The sequence below is a fragment of the Pieris rapae genome, chromosome 19 (assembly GCF_905147795.1).
Source record: "Pieris rapae chromosome 19, ilPieRapa1.1, whole genome shotgun sequence".
Lineage (NCBI taxonomy): Eukaryota > Metazoa > Arthropoda > Insecta > Lepidoptera > Pieridae > Pieris > Pieris rapae.
Genome location: NC_059527.1, coordinates 2,296,366 through 2,318,947, shown reverse-complemented (window position 1 = coordinate 2,318,947; position 22,582 = coordinate 2,296,366). Strand labels below are relative to the sequence as shown.

At 32.2% G+C, this 22,582-nt stretch overlaps 1 protein-coding gene across 2 annotated transcripts in view; it reads right to left on the bottom strand.

Moving 5' to 3' along the window:
- Positions 1 to 32: 32 nt before the first annotated feature.
- Positions 33 to 22,582, bottom strand: part of LOC110997737 (ATP-binding cassette sub-family G member 8) — a 44,544-nt gene continuing 21,994 nt past the window's right edge. The window contains exons 2-18 of one of the 2 annotated variants that reach the window (XM_022266027.2): positions 11,461 to 11,530; positions 10,867 to 10,991; positions 10,185 to 10,316; positions 9,609 to 9,749; positions 9,138 to 9,282; positions 8,452 to 8,636; positions 7,591 to 7,741; positions 6,977 to 7,132; positions 6,170 to 6,361; positions 5,368 to 5,637; positions 4,825 to 4,942; positions 3,891 to 4,071; positions 3,425 to 3,548; positions 2,979 to 3,143; positions 2,218 to 2,338; positions 1,623 to 1,906; positions 33 to 1,257 (exon numbers count right to left, since the gene is read on the bottom strand). In XM_022266027.2, coding sequence (XP_022121719.2) covers positions 997 to 1,257; positions 1,623 to 1,906; positions 2,218 to 2,338; positions 2,979 to 3,143; positions 3,425 to 3,548; positions 3,891 to 4,071; positions 4,825 to 4,942; positions 5,368 to 5,637; positions 6,170 to 6,361; positions 6,977 to 7,132; positions 7,591 to 7,741; positions 8,452 to 8,636; positions 9,138 to 9,282; positions 9,609 to 9,749; positions 10,185 to 10,316; positions 10,867 to 10,982 — 2,742 coding nt within the window. In that variant the 5' untranslated portion in view covers positions 10,983 to 10,991; positions 11,461 to 11,530 and the 3' untranslated portion in view covers positions 33 to 996. The remainder of the gene's footprint in view (positions 1,258 to 1,622; positions 1,907 to 2,217; positions 2,339 to 2,978; positions 3,144 to 3,424; positions 3,549 to 3,890; positions 4,072 to 4,824; positions 4,943 to 5,367; positions 5,638 to 6,169; positions 6,362 to 6,976; positions 7,133 to 7,590; positions 7,742 to 8,451; positions 8,637 to 9,137; positions 9,283 to 9,608; positions 9,750 to 10,184; positions 10,317 to 10,866; positions 10,992 to 11,460; positions 11,531 to 22,582) is intronic. The other variant, XM_022266028.2, reaches the window with a different exon arrangement.

Sequence of the window (22,582 nt, the reverse complement as noted above, 5' to 3'; positions counted from 1 at the left end):
CACAATGCTAATAATACAAATAAAATATACAATTCTATACACTTAATTTAATTAAAATTTAAGTAGATATGGACGGAAGACGAATTTCAGCCTTCACATTTGCTAATATTTGTACATAGATCACGCTAAAATCACTATACTAAAGTATAATAAAAGGTTATACCAGCAAGCCTACTCTGTATCTTTTAATAGCCATCGAACTACGTAATACCAATTTGCGAATTGCGAAAATTAAAAAAGTATTGAAATTTTAATATTATTAGTTTGAAAGTTGAGATGTCGATTTCCATATATTTACGACTGCTCATAATGAGGGTAGTATAAACTTAAAGGAAGATGAGAAAAAGGGAGAATAAAGATATGAAGTCAGTGACGTAAAAATAATTAATTAGAATAATATTTAACACATTTGGGCCTTTGATTTCATTGGTAAAATGTCCTGTCCCATTTACACAAACTTTCTTACTTAAGTATAATGAGACGTTTTGAGATTAAACACTAAAAATATCTAAAGTAGACTTACGTCTGGTACAAATATAATAAAATTAAAGAAGAGGTAAGTACTTCATAGAACCAAAAAGCACCGGAAACAACGGGCACCATCTTACAACCATTTGGAATTAAAATTCGACGAAAAACTGCTAAGTTCTAATAATGATCTAATACATATGTAACAAAGGTTTGATCCCAAAATTTCGGATACCAAATTTTGCGCGCGCATTATTTAAATTAAATTTTTATAGGTTAGTTGCATTTCATTTGGCATCTGACAAATTTATAGCAATCGAAATTTTGGAGTCGTTTCATGCAATTATATTCCATAAATTACATTCTATTTAAATTTAAACATTCGGTATACTAAATTCTTTATAATAACAAAAATGTATCCGATAAATTATGAAATTTATTAAACCGATCATCTCTTCCACTTCCGACATACCGAATTTAAAACTGCAATTTCCCTAACATCCTTTATTCAGAACAATATTAAATTATTCAAGGTGTGTTTACTGTTACTTTGTGACCTCTTAACGAAGACCTATCTTTAGACTTCGCATATTTAGTGCAATCAAAAACAAATGCAATAACAGCGACTAGAGCGAAAACGGCATAGAAAACTGCTAATGATATAAGAAAACTGTCTTCAGTCTCCTCCCACAGTCGATTTGTCCGCAAATAACCATAGTTTGCCAGTACTTGAGTGCCATTTGGGGGTGGACAAGGCGGAGAGTAAACTACTATGTCAAGACGTTGCTTCTGAAAAGAATTTTTACGTTACAATGGATCCTATTTACTAAATACGCGTCAACATAAAAGGCATAAAATAATCTTTGGAGCTGTGATGTCGTTCTGTCAAAGGTAACTTTTAAGCTTCTGGAAGGAGCTATACTGGCTTCATTACCCAGGGCTTTACATACAACTGTCGAAATATGCGTCTGCAGAAACTGAGTCCACACTACTATACTTTACTTTAATTAAAGTAGTAGTAGTAGTACTAAAAAGGCGTGGATGTCCTTAAACTACTGAACTAATATTGATGAATTTTAGCTGCCAAAAATTTTGACAAACACACTTCCGTGACACTTTTTCGAATCAATTTTAATAATATATTACAAACTTACCTGTTTATTATTACACCTAAGATCCTTGCTGATACTACTCCTCAAAGCAGTTTCGCTCAGCTCCCTCCTTAGAATTTCTGGTAGCACCCATTTCGCTGGTGACACGTACTCCAGCCATTTTGTGAACATCGTCAGGTCCTGCTCATGCAGGGTAACTCCACAGACCAGGGTACTCAGCAATAGGCAGAAACCGGAGATGATGGAAGCTGTCTTCTCCATCGGTATTACGAAGACCGACGCTCGACATAGCATTTGTATGCTTATTAGATATAGCACCATGTAACCTATAAACATCATAAATGTTATGTAATAATAATAATTCAGCTGCAGTTGAGACTTGTACGCTTAACATCAATAACGTAACAACTATTCCAAAAACAGACTTCTGTCTGATATTGATGTAAGAATATTTTCTCAATTTGAACAGCTAAAAAATAAAAATCTATTTACATAAATCGACTATAATGGATACGCGTTTATAAAGAAATTTCATTTAATTATAACTTTATTATAAGGAAAAAGGTTATTAATATTGTTTATTATAGGCATATAAATGAATGCATGTAATCTTATAATAAATGAGTTAATGAAATACCTAAATAACCGTAGAACCCGTCGAATGAGCCCGGTGCTTGCGCATACAATCCTGACATCGCGTAGCTTGGCACCAAATACGCCAGCCATGTAAGTATCGCTGACCAGAGCTCTAGAAATTGCTGAAAGAAAAATTCAAAATTATTTTTACTTAAAGGATATAAATGTTTTCTGGTCGTAGAGTTGAAAAAGTACTAGTAAAAATCGAAAGAAATAGAGGTTTTATTTTAAATACTCGGATGCAAATAATAATAATTTAATGACTATGGTAACAACATATTATGGTGGTACAATCTAAATTTTGCATATTCTGCCACACATAATGGCTAGAAGATATTTAATATAGGAATTATATATAACATTATATTATGATAAAGTGTTAAAATAATACATATAAGTATAATCATCACATTATTAAAGTTTATTTAATTATTTCCTGAAGTGAGTATTATTTGATATAGTTATATAGTTTTTAAATTGTTATAATAACTTATGAGTTATTATAACAATTTAAAAACTAGTAAAGAAAAGTTATTAAAAATATAACGATTGATTACAAAAATATACAATAAAAGTAACGAGACAATGAGTCACGCTCTTTCCTTCCGTGCAGCCCGCGTTCAAACATTACTTAATTCAATGCACCCATAAAACGTAGAATATGTATAAAAAACTGTTTTTTATGTAAAAACGTAGTTACATTTTTGATACTTCAGTTATGAAATATATTTAATAATAATTTTTATACATTCTTATACCCACATCGAATAAAATAAACATGGTCCTGGAGTACAGGCCAACAGCAATATCTCTTTCGACATAGCGTCGTATAGAACTTGCTTCTCTAGCACTCATCCATAGAAGTATTGGCCACGCAGCTATACACATTGTTGCGTAGTGGAATCCTACACGGTCATTTTGGGTGAGCTGTAAAAGTAATTTAAATATTTAAAATGAAAAGAAAACAGTATTCGCTTATTGAATGATAATAACTAAGCTTATTGTTATAAATTAAAGAATAATGTCGAATTAATTCGAGTTACAGTTTGAGGGTTAACTTAACTATGGTAAAACTTGTTTATTTTATTATCCTAAAGATAAGTTGCGAGTTCAATTGAATAAAAAAAAACTAAAAAAAACTTCGAAAAAAAAGAGAAATGATAAGAAATGAATACAATAGAAAGATGAGATAAGAAGAGGTTTCTTACCTTTGGATCTGTAGAAGGCAGATCCCAGAAGATAGTACCAATTATGAGTGACATGACTGCGGCAATGAGCACTCGAGTGATGACATTAGATAACGTTGTCATTTGCGTATATAACATCGTTTTTCTGAAAAAACGTGACAAAATATTGTTTTATTAAATAATATACTGGTTCAATTATTGTTGACTGAAATCTTTAACCTAGTATTATTCATGGCTTAACTTACGTAGAATATAATATAGTAAGATGAATTAGTTTATCACAATTTTATTTCTTTAAGCACAGATCGACATTATTTGGTAATATTTTTTGACAAATATATACTGTACGTACCAACTTGGTATTTTTAAGATGTGTTTTATATTATGAATTGTAACGTAAATCACTCCTGTGGTGTGTTAACTGTACTCTCTGTTGATTGTTTCTATCGTATGTTTGTGTTTTTTTAATATAAAATAAAAATCTTACTCAAGTAAAGCGAATGCTTGGACAGCAATATTGGCTCGAGAGACCGGTGCTGGCAGAGGAACAGGTGCTGGTGGTTCCGGGGCGGAATGAGCGCCTGCAAACACTCCTGCCAAAGCCTCAATCCGACCTGATGACTCCAGCATGGCGGCTGCCGATAGGTCGTCTAATGTTACGAGGTCCACTGAAAGATTGGAATACTATAAATAATAATAATTAAATTAAGAAATCGTAGAGATCTTGTAGATTTGTTTAATACTTTTGCACGCAAGGTTTACATAAATATAAGTAACTGGAATATTTATGATAAAAATACATACATCCTTAATTTTCATTAAAAAAAATACGTTTATTATGGAACATAAGGTAGATAGGTTAAAACTCAGTGCATGGTATTCTTACAGGTAATGTTCCGTAAAATGTATCAATTAAATTATAAGTAACTAATAAAGTTAATAAATATTTAATTTAACCGAACTAAATGAATATCAAAAAGAAATGTTTGTATGGACTTTATTTAGACAGTTTGGCAGTTTCAATATTTGACATAAATCACCTATTTAGACATATATAGACTAGTAAATCCTAGTAAATTTATATTTATCTATATCAATATAAATAATGCGCAAATATGTTGCTAAGCGCAATACTCGAAGTTGGCTCGACCAATTTTGAGTAATTAATAAACTCTGAGGAAGGTTTATTTGCAGAGAATATTTGGAAAACAATAACAAAACAATTTAATGATTCAGTTTTTTAGTACTTAGGTTTTTATTCCGGAAGAGCTTACTGTCCCTATTATATATTTTCAACATATCGTCTTAAATTTTGCGAATATCAATTTTATCTAAACAAATTCAAATTTTTACTTTAAAGGCTTACATTACAATTTTATGTCATAGTATTCTTACATTGAATGTGGCAAAAGTACACTTACAGTAGTAGTCCGAGGGGTTTTTGAAGGCAGGACAAGGATAATCTATTGAAGCGAAATATGGCAACATGTCTCTTCTGTACCCGCTGAACATCGTGCGACCAGCTGATATTAACACCACCTACATATTGAATCAATTAAGTTAATTATCCTAGACGGCAAATAAAGGGCAAACGCAGAACACGAAACTCACAAACACGCAGGCCTAGCGCGAGTTAGAACTACGATTTGTATGTCAATAGCTTAGCTAGCTCTACCGGAATAGTTATTGTTAAGCCTGAAATCAAATCAGGATTCACCTAAATCTGTGCAGGAGACGGACAATTGTAGCGCTCATTTTGTTTTAATTTTGGCATGCATTGTTATTTGTTACCCATATGTATAAACACATTACGATTTGCTTTGATAAATAAACACATAAAGTTTTACCTCCAAAAAATTTATCTCTTATCTATTGAGTACTTTGTCTATACACGACACTAAAATGCTGATTGAACTAACATTCAAATACGGTTAAACATATAAAAAACAAAACGTTTAACACACCTTAGTCAACATAGCGAAGATCTCATACGTAGGAGGGTGTAATGACATAATAACGACACGACCGGTACTAGCCCAATTCCTCAAATACTCAACGAGGAAGAACGTATCGAATATATCCATTTCCTTGGTGGGTTGGTCCAAAATCAATATCGCCATGTCAAGTAAGAGCTGACACGCGACATTCAGACGACGGACTTCAGAACGAGTTAGACGTGACACGTTTGTATCTCTTACTTGTTCCAATCCTAGCTCTTCGATCAGAAGGTTTATCTGGAAAAAATAAAGCCCTAGATTTATGTAGGTGCTTTTGAATGACTTTAGAAATGATTAACTTTAATAGTTATATAGTAATACCTTGGCCTACCATTAAACATACTAGGTAACAAAACATATAACTAAGTTTAGAGACTTAAGAACATCTCTAACTGACTTTATAATAATAATAATAATGATTAGAATGTTAGTGTACGTGAACAACCGTACATACTATAGATTCATTAAATTTTAGTTAATTATATTAAGTTATTTTTGTGGTCCTCCGATCCGGAACTAAACTCTAAACAAGTAACCACAGTGTTTGAGCTTTTAAATACTTATACTGAACCGATAACATTAACATTTCATCGGCTATCGAACCGTCAATTTCCTAGTTCTTTTATAAATCACTTTTATTGTTATTTGAAAAAAATATTTATTATTTTTTAAGCAATGAAATTTCTTCAACTTGTAACAAGAATTAAACATTCTTCTGATAATTTTAAATTTGTATATTGCTAAAAATGCCTCTCGTAAAATTACTTACCCGATCTCTATCATCCATTTTGACCTGGTTCATGTTATGCCTGGGCGTGCGTAAAGTGGCATGGAACCGTAGAGTGTGTTCCACGGTCATAGACGGACATAGGGACGTGTCCTTACGGACATATGCTGCCACTTTGCGAAGGGTTGAAGACGCAACCGGCTGACCATTTAAGACTATGTCACCCGTTAGTTTCTGAAAGAGTATTTGTAATTAAGAAAAATAAATAAATTAAAATAAAATGAAATTATTATTATTTATTCAATCGAAAATTAACAGTCACCTTTGTTGAAAGCACCAAAGTTTTCACTTGTAAATAGTTTTTATAAGATAGATAATGCTTATATAATTTAAAATAATAAAGCGTAAAAAGAAATTCAGTTGTTATTTCTTAATACATATAGAAACAAAATGTCATAATAATATAGTAACAAACGCTTGGTATCATCAGAGTACATTACAGTGAGAATAAAAACACGACCCTGAATAATTAATCTTAATATATATAAATCTCCTGTCACGATGTTTGTCCGCGATGGAGTCCTAAACCACTTAACTGATTTTAAATTAAATTGGTACAGCGTGAGCAGTCTGGTCCAACTTAAGAGATAGGATAGCTTAGATCTTTAATTATAGCCGCAATATTATTTTATTGCAAATTATTTGTTTATTATTTGATTCAATTCTTACAGATGGCGCTGTGTTAAAAGTATCAACGATTTATATGTAATGTTACAAAAACCTTAGCCATAGCAACGCCTGGCCAAGTCTGCTATTAATTATATATATGTGCTTTAATAATGTTCATACCTTCCTAGCGCCAGCCAAAACGTCCAAAAGCCCAGTGGCCTCGCACTGAGAAGTCGCCAAAACCGCCAATATCTCTCCAGACTTCACCTCAAAACTCAATCCTGACACAAGCAGGGTTGATTTGTTTTCAGGTGACGTTATTTCTAAACTGTTTACCTAAAATTGTAATGAAGCTATTACTAGAGGACAAAACTATAAAAGCAAGTTTTTTTTAATTTAGGAGTATTTATAATTACATTTCTATGTAACGTTAAAAACTTAAATTACATTATGTTAAATATTAAAAATATATAATATGATGATGTTATGTTTTATTTTAAAATAAAAATAGTCTGCAACGCATTTCAATGGAATATTATAAATAATAAACATGGCAACGTTATCGGAGTACCAAATGACTATGCGGGCTGTTAATGAACTAATTTTTCAAATTGAACATTACATTAAAAAAAACAAACATTAAGTTCACGAGAAATAAAAACGGAAACGTCCTTATTTCTTAACTTATATTGATTCAACCAATTGGTCACAAATAGGCTAAATTATAATATTTTATTATTTGTTTCATTGATAAAACAATAACCTTTCGGTTTATAAAACTAAAATGTACTTACATAATAATTAGGGTATATATACGCGGAGTGGGTATAGCCATCCAGGTGGTCGCCAGGTCTAAGCGTGGAATGCTTCCGGGAGTGAGCTACAGACATATGGCTTCCGGCCTTGGACATACGACCGCCCAGATGAGAGGCTGGCATCAAATAGCTGAAAGAATAGCATCTTAAATTAAATTAACTCAAAAATAATTTTTCTGTATGTGCTAATGTGTGCATCGAGGGATCAGTAAAACGTAATTCACAGAAGCACTACGTAACGGAAAATTACGAAGTCAAAATTAAAAAAAATAGTTTCTGTTTTTATATAGTACATATGTTAAAGAGAATAATTATTCTATAAATGCATTTCTATGTTGATGGGTTCTTTTCTTACTAAAAAGAAATTTATTTGTTAATTTGTATTAAAAAATTATCCCAATTTACTGACTTTGATTCCTTATTGATTTTTTCGTTACAGTTACAGTTCCATTAGTAAGCGGGGTAGCTTTTACTACTGTTCAATTAACTGATTAAACACAAATTTGAATGTTATAAAGGCATTTAAGTGTTGAAGATTTCACTTATGTTTTATTTATGTTCTTCACTTGCTATATATGATAAAGATACAAGATTGTATTAATTTTTTATTTATTTATTTAGTACTGTTACAGCTAACATAAATTATGTATAATTACAAACAAATACACTGAGAATATAGCCAAAGGTGGAATACATGATACATTTTACAACAGTTTATGTTTATAAACTAATTAGTCTCCAATAAATCAGAATTATAATGAATTTTATTATCAACATTTAAATTGCTTGCATCGTAATTTTTTTTTCTTAATTTCATTTTTATACAAAAAAAAATATTACCTCTGATGATCATTATCCGGTACAAAATCAGCGACGCTGTTCCGTCTATTTGTATAAGAGCGATGCGTACGCGCATCAATACCTAGCAGGTTCGCTTCACTCACTGATTTATGCTTCGAAGTCCCCCATTGCGATTCTCTTATACCAGCCTGGTGCATCGCGACTAATGGCACTCCAGTGGCATGCTGTGAATAAATTATACTTAAAATATGCTTTGAATATTTTTTTAAACATTTGCAGAAATGTTAATTACTTAAAAACTACTAAACTGATTATCGTGAAACTTGGACCCTTAGTAAATATTCAAATCTCTATAAAATTTGTGTACATACATGATTACAAAATTTTAAATATAATATGTACTTTAAATAGTAAACATTTGTCTGTCCCCTCCACAAGTGCGTTGTTAAAATTTAAGAATAAATAAATTTAATAAACCGATTTTCGTGAAACTTGGACCGTTAATTGCAATAGACCTCGACCGTCTTTATAGTAAGCGAGAAATTTTGTGAAATAGTGTAATTTTAAAATTTTGCAAATAACATTTCCTTTAAAAATTCGTGTTTGAAACCTAAAATCTATTGAATTCTCAGCTCAAACAAAACATTAAAAAAGTCATGAATCATGAAATTTATTTAATTAGTTCTTAAGTTTCGTGGAAATTGTAATAAAATACATTAACTAACCTGATAAGACTGTTGCATATTCTGTAACCGGAAGTCTGGATCCGAGCGGTATTTCCGATTGTATTTATAGTTGGTTGAGGTTTCGTTGTCTGAACTGTCATAACCGGACGACGTTTCTCTCACGCCTCTGCTTTGTCTCTGGATCCTAAAATTGAGAGTTATATATATCAGTTTTGAATTTCTGTCTCTGGGTTGCTGGTTTACTAGTTTTTTTTATGTAACAGAAGGCAAACGGGCAAAGCTCACTTGATAAGTGATACCGCCACCCATGACCACTCACGGCCTTGCCGGCCATTTAAGCATTACGCCCTTCCCAACGCTAGCCTAAGTTGAATTTGTGCGAAAAGTATTTGGACATAGTTATTACATTAATAACTCTCCTCTCTCTCTCCCTCTGATATCTCCTGGAAACAGTTTGTGAACCATGTTTTATATAGAAAGTCCTAAAACAACTTTTCTATGGGACTATACCTGGGGACAGATTTCATTCCACTCCCAATTGATGTTTTTGGCTTAGGCGTTCCAGAACGCTGCGATCCGTTATGATTTGGTGGGAATACGCGCGGTAGGCCGAACTTGAGGTAAGTGTACATATTGGAACCCAGTGCTGATCTGAAACCATTAATTAATTTGTTTATAATTGTTTTTTAATATGACAATGTAATATGGCCTTTGTTTATCATAAACCTACTATAAGCCTCAATTAGTCAAATAATATTTTGGACAAGTTTTATATGTTTATGTATAGTACTGGTGACCCCAGGTGCTTTCCTCGTTCAACGAATAAGTATCGCAAAAGCGAAGAAATACTGTCAGCATTACAGGTATGCCACAGGGACCAACTTTTTAAATTAGTTTCAATTTATTAATTTTTATGTATTGAATATTTATTTGTCAGCTTAAATGAGAAACACACGATTGCACTATTGTATTAGCACGTATTTAGATTACAATAATAATAATAAAATGGCACACTGGTTTCCTGGAAGAGATTTTTTAGATACGGCCACCAATTTCACCCAAATTAATAGTAAAGAATTCGCTTACTTTGGTCCATATCTTGGGTGGGACAATATTGACTGCACAGTGGTATCACGAAGCTGAAAATTTCCATATGGTAGCGGACTTTTGTCCGTGCTACCGAGGGCGCTATCCGTAAAGTCGGAATTTAGGTTTTGCCTGAAAAATATTATTTATTCAATGAATAAGACTAATATGACTCATATAGTCTTTAAAGAATTAATTGTAAATTAATGTGTTTTTAGAGGGATAGGAAACATTAATGTTATAACTCAATGTTGTTATAAAAACACTTTAGACACGGTGGTTTGAGAGATTAACCTAAATTCGGTGGATCCCGGCAGTGACACGCTGTGACAAACAAAATACATCTGACTAAACCATCCTTGCTAAGACTAGTGTTGGGGTGCGACTCTCATCCCCCAGAGGTTGTAGATTCGAAAACCCGTTGTGCACCAATGGACTCTGTCTATGTGCGTATTCAGCACTCCTCCACTTAAGGTCAAGGAAAACATCGTGAAAAACGGTTTCTTGCATCCCTTCAAAAAATCTACAGCGTGGACACAGAAGGTTGATAACCTGCCTTGCTACTTGCCTATAAATCTCGAAACAGATAAAGAACATCTGCGTCTCAGACCTGCAAGATTCTTTTTACATAAAATATCGTGTGACGTCGAAAGTCTAGGAAAGTCCTTATTGACGAACATACCTGTAAATAGACCAGGCGTGCAAGTCCTCTGAGTGCATGCCGCGAGGGTCGTGCAGCATTGGGTTGGAAGGCACCGAATACCGCCTCTCCCCACCCATACCCAGTGTTTGCGACATTTTTTCTCACTGAGAACAATGTTTTTAAATTACACATTAACTTTACTTATATTTGTTAGCCTCATAAATCAAACACAATACATGATAAATGTATAGTGCGTCTAGATTCACGCGAAAGATTCATTTTACTTTATTTTTATAAGTTATATATAAACAGTTTGAGATACAATTGTGTATATTTTCAATGTAAGAGGCTAGGCAATACAATATATTCAGATTGTAAATAATAAATTCTAGGTACAGCTGGATTTTGAGAGACTGGTTTCTAGAACTACGACTAATTAATTAGCTGGAGTCATTAATTTTTTTTATAGAGCAAACGGGCAGGAGGCTCACCTGATGATAAGTGATACCGCCTTATATTATATAGTCTGTTGTTCGTGCTAATATTTCATTAAATACTTGTTAATATTTCAGATATTGCAATATTATTATATCCGAATCTTCTATTAAAAGCTTTAAAATTTATTTAATTTACCTTTGTCATCCCAACAGCTGGTTGAAGGATTTTGGAATCTTCATTTTCCACTCTTCGAAATCTATAGCATCTGCAACAATCAAAGATTTTGTTAGTTACTAGCCAAATAAACAAATGAATTTAAGTAAATTAGCTGTAGTTAGCCGTTATTATAAATAAGTTGAAACTCTTGTTGTTGTTAATACAGTGTTTTTTAGTTATAATTATAACTAACTCTTATAAAATTGCGTTTTCGAATTGTTTAAGCGTGTAATAATTAACCCTCATAATGTTAATAGTATCGCAATACAGCGAGTAAACGCCAGGCCAACTTTAAGGAAAATTGGCCTAGGGGCTAAACATATATTCGATTCATATTTATGAGTAGCCGTGCTCCCCGCATTAATTCCTTTCTAAATGTTCTATATCTATCTATGTATATATATATATATGACGGTAAGTAAATTTTTAATTCAGAAAAGAATATTTTTTTAGACATATGGTATCGCGGATGTTTTTGTACATTTGTGTTCTATAAAACAGTAAGACACTTTGCTCAATAGTTTCCGCAGTAAATGATTTTGGAATTTTTAGTGGTGTGTCATACCCATCGTAATTTCTTTACTAACATTTATGACTTCTAAAGCATCATCATCAGGGATAACGTACGGTTCAAATAGTAAAAGAATTTTCCAAATCAGTCGTGTAGTTTTGGAGCATATTTAATGCAAACAAACAAATTTTTCCTCTTTATATTATTAGTGTACTATTAATTTTTTATACACAGCTTACGTTTGGATTCTGCTGTATCAAATATTGTATCCTAGTTATATCATAATAAAAATCGGGAAGAGACGGGACATCAAACAAAAGACGTTTGCCATAATTTTAATAAAGTTCTATAAACTATGGCCTGAATAGAATCAGTTCAATTACAAAGCATGGTGAAATGTCGTCTGGATAATCGGATATGTCAACAGCACAATTTGTCTGTGACCTATTGTTAATTTCACTGTTGTTGAACATTACATAAATTAAATCAACAGTCATTTTTGTTCAATTTTGTTGTCATAAGAAAAATATTAACGTAAATTTAATAAAACCTTTGTTTATAAGTGTTGATTATTTTACAAAATTACTAGTTTCTAACACTAAGTATTTATTATAAATTATCTTGTGTTCTATTGTGTTATGTGTGCAAATACCAGATAATAGAGATCATATGGAATTCCATAAAAAACCTTACCTACGACTCAAAAGCTTTTATGTTAAATTCTGAAAAATGTATTAAATAAATTCCACGTACAAATAATAGAATAAAAATATGACAGCGTAAATCACCTTGAACTAGACATTTTTACAAAATAAGATCAAGTGTGTGAGACGCGTTCATTGTCTATGGCAAATATCCCATGATCATGTCACTGTAGAAATGAAATCATCAATGTAGGTGAATGCCTTCTAGGGTTGTCTATTGAAGCGGAGAATTAAATTATATGTATCAATTATAAATATTCTAGCGAGCGAGAATGGAATAGATTAAGTGTATATCATTCTGATAAAAAAAATACATTTTTTTTATTTTTTATTTGAGTGCATACATCATGATATCCTCTTTTGTTGTTGGTTGTTACACCATATTTAGATTCGTCTTGCAAAGTATTAAATGAAATATAGATGTTATGATTTTTACTTTTTTTACAATTTAATTTTAATCTCAATCTGATTTTTATTTTAAGAAGAGTAAAAACTTTTTGATATAAAGCAATGATATTATTGGATCATTATTAACAAAATTTACTTTGTATTTCAGTTTATTTGAAGAGGCCCTTTTCAAAATAAGTCAAGTTTACTTTATATATATAAAATAGTATTCTGTCAAAATATGTCAACCCTACGTCAGCGAACTCGTCAATAAAATGAGAAATAAAGGTGAGATTTGTATGCTAAGTTTCTCTTATTGCATAATGCAATAAACACTGCCTTATTAAGACGATTTGTATGATACAAAGCAAGACTAGAAAAGTCGCATAGTAATAAACTACACCAATTTATTATTATAACCATTTTTAATATTATAATTTCTTATATAAACTTCTCAACTCAGTCAACCATGTATATATTTAATTTACACCGATACTCTTTCAATATAGATGTCGCGTCGATCAACTAGTTGATGAGTCGTTGAACTGGATACGGCTTAGATCACAAGCGACCGCTTAATTGGTAAGCGTTCATAATTTGTGATACGCCTTTGGACTTGCAACCAACACATCTGTCTCTGGTACAAAAGAGTGCTCGCCATAGTTACACTTTGAATTTGGAGTCTTGATGAACTGGTAATAGGATTGATGGCAAGATCACGGAGGCCAAGTTGATTCCACCGAGGACCATAACGTATCAATCAAATTCGTCTCGTTACAAAGTCACAATTTTGTCTTGAGCGCTGTTAAATATGTTGTCAGAAAACAGACAGATAGTTAAACGTTTTTGACGCTGCTTTATTTAAATCAAAATACTAGCGACTTGATGGAATATCGATCTTTAATTAACTAGTTAAGTTAATTAAAGATTGATATTGAAACTTAACTCTTTCATAGTCTAGAGATTCAATAAACTCTCTGATTTAACTTCTTTACTGCGACATACATAAAGTTTCTCATGTTAATAAAATTCATTATAACATAAACACAATATGTTCCATACGGTAACCAAAAACCAGTTTTTAATTCAGACCATGTGCATACAAATATTGGAAGTCACTTGCAGACCCTCACCTAATTTGCAATAATTATTCCGGTTATATGTTAACCGGTCATTACACAAGTTGACAAGTTTTTATATCATTAGAATATGACTCGTTGTTTTATATGTACGAGTTTTTTTTATATAGATGTTAAGTGACACCGCCCATGGACACTCTAAATGTCGCGAGTGCCGGCTTTTTACTAATTGGTACTTCTCTTGAAGGATCCTTAGGCGATTTTGTTCGGAAAAACTTCACTGGAAGGTTGGTTGGTGCATGTCCCAAACTGGCTTTTTTTAGTTGACTTAGTGACTATTAAATATTTAAACATTAAGGATTTTAAAGGGGCATGGTGCATGCCCGAACTTACGAACACACTAGGAAGTAACAAATCGTTCCTTCATTATAATACATAACCAGTAGTGCTACCACCTCTAGGTATTGGCTTTAGACTTCTGTATCTATTTGATGGTCATCTTTTTAAACAGGTAAGTACATAGATGGATCTGCACGTTCTTGAATGGACCCCTCGGCAGAACAAAAGACAGCGGCCACCCACCGACTAGGTGGACTGATGACATCGTTAAGGAACTTGGATCAGAGTGTATGCAGAGTGGCCAGTGCAAAGAGTACTGGAGGAAGATGGAGGAGGCAAAAAGGCTGTTGCCTATAATCAGGGTCATTCAAGACAAGAGCGTACCAATTCATAAAAGGCCGGCAACGCATTCGTGAGTCCTCTTAACTGTATGTCAGCCTGCTACCAGTTTGCCTTCTGTTCTATAAAACAAAAACCTATTCGTGCCTGATATTACAGTTTTATAAGGTTTTACAATTGTGACCATAGCAAGAAATTAGGAAGAAATAGCAAAGGCCTCAGAGTTAGCTGCACTGTGCCAATACTGGTAAAATAAATATATTAAATTAATAACTAAGTTATTACGAAATAATTAAGTAATGACAATACGATATGTACTACACGATTACGAAATAAACATTGTTGAGAATTATCTACATTCCCATGTATAATTGATTATGAATTTGTAATTACTTGTCGATGGCTAGAGTGGGATGAAGAGTTTTGTTTGCAAAATTGATGTGTGGATGTCAGTTTTACAATATTTATTTAACAACAATGTAAATAATTCAGAATAGTCGATAAGATCCATAAATCTTCTCGCATTCCCGATTATAAAGGAATGCGCATACGCAGGCCGTAAGGCGCAGGCTCTATTTTTACATCAGCCGGCGCCTTAAGTTCAGTGAACTAGGGTATTGTAAGTTATGGTACAATAAAAATGTCAGGTATGACCCGACTTTTGGCAAGTCAACTAAAGAAATCAAGGGACGATTGATTGAAATCTTGTCTCTGGTAATTTGTTACTTTCATAAATTTAAAAAAATGAAGAAGAAGAAGATTCAAAATGAGCATTACTTTTATTATACCTACTGAAATTATAAGATATAATATAGGCAATATTAGCAGTTTATATTATCATTAAGGCTAAAATAAATAAATTATGATGATAATACTTAGTAGAAATGCTACTGCTATATTTTCATTTTAGATTAAATAATGAGCAGTGTTAGGCTGGAATGCTTATCATTGAGGTCGTAGGTTCAACCCCGGCTATGAAACAATGGACCTTCAAAAACAATGGAATTAATGTGCGTATTTAACATGTGCTTGATCGGTAAAGGAGAAAAATCATGTGTGTCTTTGTATAAGGCGATAAAGGATAAATAAATAAATAAAAATCGTCAAGAAACCGGCTAGATCCCAAACATCGACGGCGTTTGTAATGCATAGGTGACTGAGGCTTACTACTCACGGAACTCAGAGGCCCAGATTTGAAACTACTTTTCAATGCCGATATATTTATTTTATTTATTATGAACTCATTACTACAAATATGATGTGTATTAGTTAGTTAAGTTGTATTTATTCATACCATATACTTTTGTGTCATGTCGCACACGACGAGAATTCGCACCTCGGTACTTGAACTTGAAAGTGCATTTCGAATTACAATTCCTTGCGGTTGTACATGCACCTTAGCCAATGTAAACCACAGACTAAAAAAATTGATGTGAACGATAAAGTAAAACTGAAATTTTCAAATTTCGAATGTAAGTTCTTCATTCTAACGTTCTCTTGTCTTTGAGACTAAGAATCACACTCAGTCAACGCAGTAGCAGAGGATTAAGTATAGGTCCCTGGTGGTAATAAAGTTACATTACCCAACATCTAATCTAAATTTTAAAATAATATCATTACGAGTTCAAAGTGACAAATAAGTGGGATTGTAAGTATTAATCAACTTCGCATTTCCTTTTGTTAACTTCGTATAATTTATAAAAATTCTGTATTATCTTGACCTCGATAATGTATAAATTACAGTGGTAGAAACGTGAGTATATTGCGAAAAAAACGTAGGTTAAAACTTTAATTAATTTTTAGAGGATTGTGAAAATCTTGATAATATCAAATACAAGGAGTATTCATGCTAAAAAAAGCGGGGCGGTGTAGTGTACATGTGCTAATCAAAGATTTACGTTGGCACCTGGTAGTATCGGGGTCATCCCCAGAGCTAGTGCTTTTCTCAGTTAACGAATAAATATAGCAATACAGCGACTATATATATATATCCTGGTGTTAATATTTATCTGTAAAGTATTCCGCTTAGTAATCAGTTAATCCTGTCATGATTTTACACTTAACTATGCTTAGACATTTTATATCATGGACTACGTATCAAAGAGTTTTATAAATATAAAATAAATGATTTAATGATTGTACGACATTCTAACGATCTTACTCATAATGAATCAATCACTAACGAGACTTCACTACTCTACTTTATAAGTATGTTTTGTCTAAAGGTGAGATTTTTCAATTTGAATTTAGGTGTAACTATTCCAATAGATTACAGGTTTTTCGTAAGTTGTGTTGCGAGACCAATATGTATAAGAAAGTGAATCGTAACACAACGACTTCCTAGGTAAGTCTGTAAAAATACAATATGGGATAGAAATATTGTAGTTTTACATTTCCGAGTAGTATCATACTCATAGTCATTATGTTAGGTTTAGGCTTTATCGCAAAGTAGAAACCGTTTGCATAAAATAATAACACTTTAACATCACCAGCAAGCAGCAACAAGGAAGTACTAAACTGGTGCACAAGGTACAATAAACAGATAATTTAGAAGATAATAGATCAAAATTTAGATGTTGCAGAGAGTGGCACAGTACATACACGAATGGCGGTTTTTCGACCAGACCTTTGCTAAAAAACTTAACTCAAATTCCTTAAAATCAATCTCTTACCTTACTTTATTATTTTTTTTTTGATTTAACTTTTTTTAATTATAGTTTATTTACACAAACTATTCTATACTAAGAAGCATTTATTAACTTATGAAAATATTTTTTTATCTACACATACTGTAATTTGAAAGTAAAACTAGTCAGTAACTTAGCTATAGCGGCGCAAATATTATCAGTATGCATTTTCACTTTCCTACACATTTACATACATGCTATTATAATGTTCACACATTTCAAGGATAACAGTGTTTTATCGATTTTTTACACCTTCAATGATGGCATTGAAGGTGTAAAATTGTATAAATACCGTCATGGGACGGTATTTATACAATTTTTAATTTATTATTGTAAAATATTCGAGTGCTTATGTAATATTTCTTTTGATATTCGTCAAAGTTTTATTTAAGAAAATTCTACTTTAATAATTGTTTCAACCTAATAAAATAGAAAGGCATCAATCCCTCTACACGTATAATATGCCGCGTTCCATACGAAAAAAAAAATCCAGAATCTCCGAGTTTATAAATATGGTCTGTTTTATTGTCTAGCTACATATTAAATTTGATTTTAAACGTATTTTTAACAAAATTGATCGTAATCACACATTATTTTTTGAACTAATTTTAAATTTCGTGTACGCTCTAAGTATACCAGACATCCCATTATCCCATTTGTACCTTCTTTTAGAAGAACGAACTAGGTTTGGATATCAATAGCTACTCCCCTCAAACTTTGGAATCGACCATAGGTTTTATATTTTTTTTTCTATGCTTGTCTATAAGTGGTTGAGACATTTAGGGCCTGTTTCACAATGTATGGATAAAGTACCAAATAGCTATACAACATAAATTAATCGAAAGATAAAAGTTAAAAAAAAATACTTCGCGGTTCATGACGAATAGCGCTATCTGACAGTCGTGAAACGCAAAAATACTGTTTATCCTATCAATAAGTAACAAATAGCTTATTTGAGTTCCAAAGTTTATGCGGACATTGTGAAATGGACCCTATCTATTTTTTTGTACAAATTTGTGAGTATATTTTTTTTGTATTTACTAATAATTATAAACATCGGTTAAGAAGTAAACGGCTGTTGTTTGCTAACATTGTTCAGTGTCTCAGAATTAATCAGAGGTTTCGTAAATACTCATTGATCAGGAATGTCGTTCACAGGATGTGACTGAGAGGAAACGTGCGATTTGTAATCGCTAATTTTAATATGTATGTCTTTGTCAATAAAATAACTTCTTTATGCCTTTATGTGGCAATGTTTCTTACCAGTTATTAAGTTAAGAATTTACAATTTTTATTAATAGTAATCCAGTAGCGGTACAACCGTAATGGCCCTTGGCCGCAGATTATGTACGCTTCATTGAACAATTTTAATGTTAATGGACAAATAAGTATCAGCCACCTGTGACTGACGCAAGTCGTAGATTTTTGAGATTAATCCACGCTGGTTTCTTGACGATAATACTTCACCATAGGAGGTAACTTAATTGCGCGCATACAATGAAATATTTCTTCAAAATCGTGATTCGAACGCACAATTTCAGGTTTTAGAGTATCCTAAGCCTCTTAAAGTGTGTTACTATTTTATCTTATTTAAAACAAATAAAATTGCGCCCTTTAAAATGAAGGTGATTGCTAAAATTGATCTCATCAACACGGTCATCTGTAAACAAAACCTTCCTGTATTGCAATACTGTTATTTTCCCCAATGCGTGACAGTCGGCAAATATATCTTATAATTAAATAATTATTAGCGATATGTTTTTTTCTAAGTGTTGTGCCCTACTTAATAAATTACCTATATATTAAACCTTGTATTTGTCGCATTTTATTAAATTTTAGAATTAAAAAAAAAGAAGCAATTTTCCACGTTTTACATGAAAGTACATGTCATTGTACATTTTCATTCATATACCTTTGAATCGTGACAAAATTAGTTCCAGGTTGATGCGTAGAATTACCACGTACGAGAAATTGTCAAGTTGACATTGCTTTCTCGTAATTTCAGTATTTTATATAATGATTTGATTTCTCCTAATGTTGCCTACATTGTTTTGATGTAATTTCGAACAATTTCCGTTATCACAACTATTAATACTGTGGCAACATAAATAAATCATCAAATTTGAATTCGATGATTTATTTATTTATTACATTAAATTGTAAACATAATAGAATTATGTTAAATGAAAAGCTGTTCCAAAATATTGAATTGTTATTTTAGGCCATATTTTCAAATACTTTTAGACACGTCACAATACCGCTATCAAAGCAGGATTGGTCATTGTTGACTTCTATCAATAATCTTATATCTTTAAACAAGCAATTTGTAGCGTATCTTAGATACGCACTAAAAATGTACATACTGTTTGGTGTAGTATTTTCTATACGATTTTGATGTATGTGACAACATAAATACAGGACACTAAGAAAAGAATAAAACAGACGTAACTCAGAACAGACTTTTAAGACGAGTGAGCATGTATTTTTTCCTATGAGCCTTTCTATAAGAATATAAATTAATTACCGTTGTTTGTGAAGAAATATATTAATTTAACAAAGATAAAAATGGGTTGTGATTTATAAAAATATAGAACATGGTGACCCCGACGTGATTTTTTTCCGACGTGATAAAATTCCCATAAATTCTTGTATATATATATATATATATATAATTGGAATCTCGGGATCGGCTCCAACGATTTTGATGAAATTTAGTATACGGGGGGTTTCGGGAGCGATAAGCTAGGAATAAATGATAGAAAATAACAAATAGGTGGTGTTTGAGAAGTCCCAATTCAAACTGAAAGTTGTCGGCATATAGCACATTGGGTGCCGATTACTCGGATGCGAGAACTGGGGATGGCAATGGTTTAAAAAAATAAACGAGACGCTCGCACGCATCCAACTGGACGGCGATGCCCGCTACTATGACCACGCTCCAACTATGCGTATGTAGAATCACTACATAGTATAAAACAAAGTCGCTTTCTCTGTCCCTATGTCCCTTTGTATGCTTAAATCTTTGAAACTACGCAACGGATTTTGATGCGGTTTTTTTTGATAGAGTGATTCAAGAGGAAGGTTTATATGTATAATAACATCCATTAAATAGTGGAGAAGTACTGTTATTTTTGAGGTTTCTTATGTGATGTCGTAAATAATTACATTTTTTCCGCTTACATTGCAAACGCAGGCTGAACCCTACGAGTTTTATCAAAATAATCTAAGTATTGTACACATTGAAAAGGTCTACAGAAAAGTCCGTGATGGTATGTCTCTATATATGTATCTCTTATGGATAACCCACATTTTTATATACAACATTCACAGATTTTCTGTAGTGTATTTAGTATCAGCATTGCACCCGTGCGAAGCCGGGGCGGGTCGCTAGTTGTTAATAAACACAAGATGGGAATCTGATCCTTCTTCCTGGTCGCAGTTTCGTCATTATCGTTTTAGTTTCCGAAATTAAATTAGCGTATATTTCTTTTTTTTGTGTTTTTAAACAAAGCTTGATTTCCGTTTCACATATATTTTTTATTATTATACAAGCTGTATTCGTTTTATGGTGTATTTATAAGCAAGATATTGACTTGTTTTATACCCCTATTAGCTGACCAATAAATAAATGAAATGCCTTGCTCTATTGTATTATTATGATACATTTATACAGTTACTGGACAAAATTGGCAAACGCGGAATAATTTTAACTCAACGCTCAGCAATAAAATGATACTGCATAACTTATGAAGTAATCATTGTTACGTCAATATGGAATTTATTGTAATTAAAAATTGAGTAATGCACACGTAGAAAGATTTTAAAGTTAATGTTGGAATGTGAATCGAAATTAATTTTAAACGTCATTGAAAATCAGGAAGTAAAAAATAATCTATGAGTGATTATTGAACACTTATAATCAGTATCGCTACTTAGGTGGTCCGGCACAGAAGACTGCTTGAATATAAAATCTAATAAAAGTATCAAACACAAATTATTTAATTTTTATGAACTTGATTTATCGAAAACTATAGTAAATTTTGAAATCATCAAATCTACAGTTGTTGCGGGTTTATGAGAATACAGTAATATGTACATATATAGAGCAACCTGTCCCGGATCAATAGCATATTATGGCATATGCTAATCAGTGATCATGTCAATCTTATTAAAATTTTTTAATCGGTCAAGTTTTTATCTTTTCAAAATCCATCCATCCAAATTAAAAAAATTTTTTGTACATAATTCATATGAGAAATAAAGTTATTCTATCATCCTTTTATCATTAGGATATTAGTATAGATAAGCTATACATGATTCCAATAAAATACGTCATCACTTGCATTTCCTTCGATTAATTAACTTACATAATACCTTTCTTACACCATTTAACTTAATTGATCAATAAATATTCATTATACTCGTAATAGAATCGTGTTTGGTCGGAAATGCAAGGCACGCACATATAAGGAAGGAAGAAATTCGGCTGAGATATTAGGATTGCCGTATTTAATTGGCAGTGGAAAATTTAAAATCGTTTTCTATTTTATAAGACTATAATAAAATCGTTGTTGACTAGTCACTTTCTAAGCGGCTTGATCCTTGGCTTTGTCTAGAAGTGTATGACAGAGAGTGTTCAGAGGAGTTGTTCGGATTAATACCTGCAGGTAAGTTTCATAATCGGACGTCGTAGCAGAACAACGCACCACCACTACATGGAACCAGCTTCCAATCGAAATATGTTCAAACCAATTCGACTTAGGGTCCTTCAAGAAAAGAATATATCAATGTCTATTGCCGGCGTCTATCACTTAACAAGAGGTAAGCCTCCTACCCCAAGTTATATAAAATACAACTCTCGAAGACGAAAGGTTCAGTCTCATTATCAGAAGCAAAAAAGCGTGAAATGTTATGACGTATTCTTCACTTCACGGGCAAGATTTATGGAACAGAGTGTCTTAATAGCTTGTAAGTAGTTTTGTTAGACACTTTCCTATGTTACATAGGTCAGCCTTTTATAATTTTTGTCATAAGTTAGGCTTGATGTTCCATTAT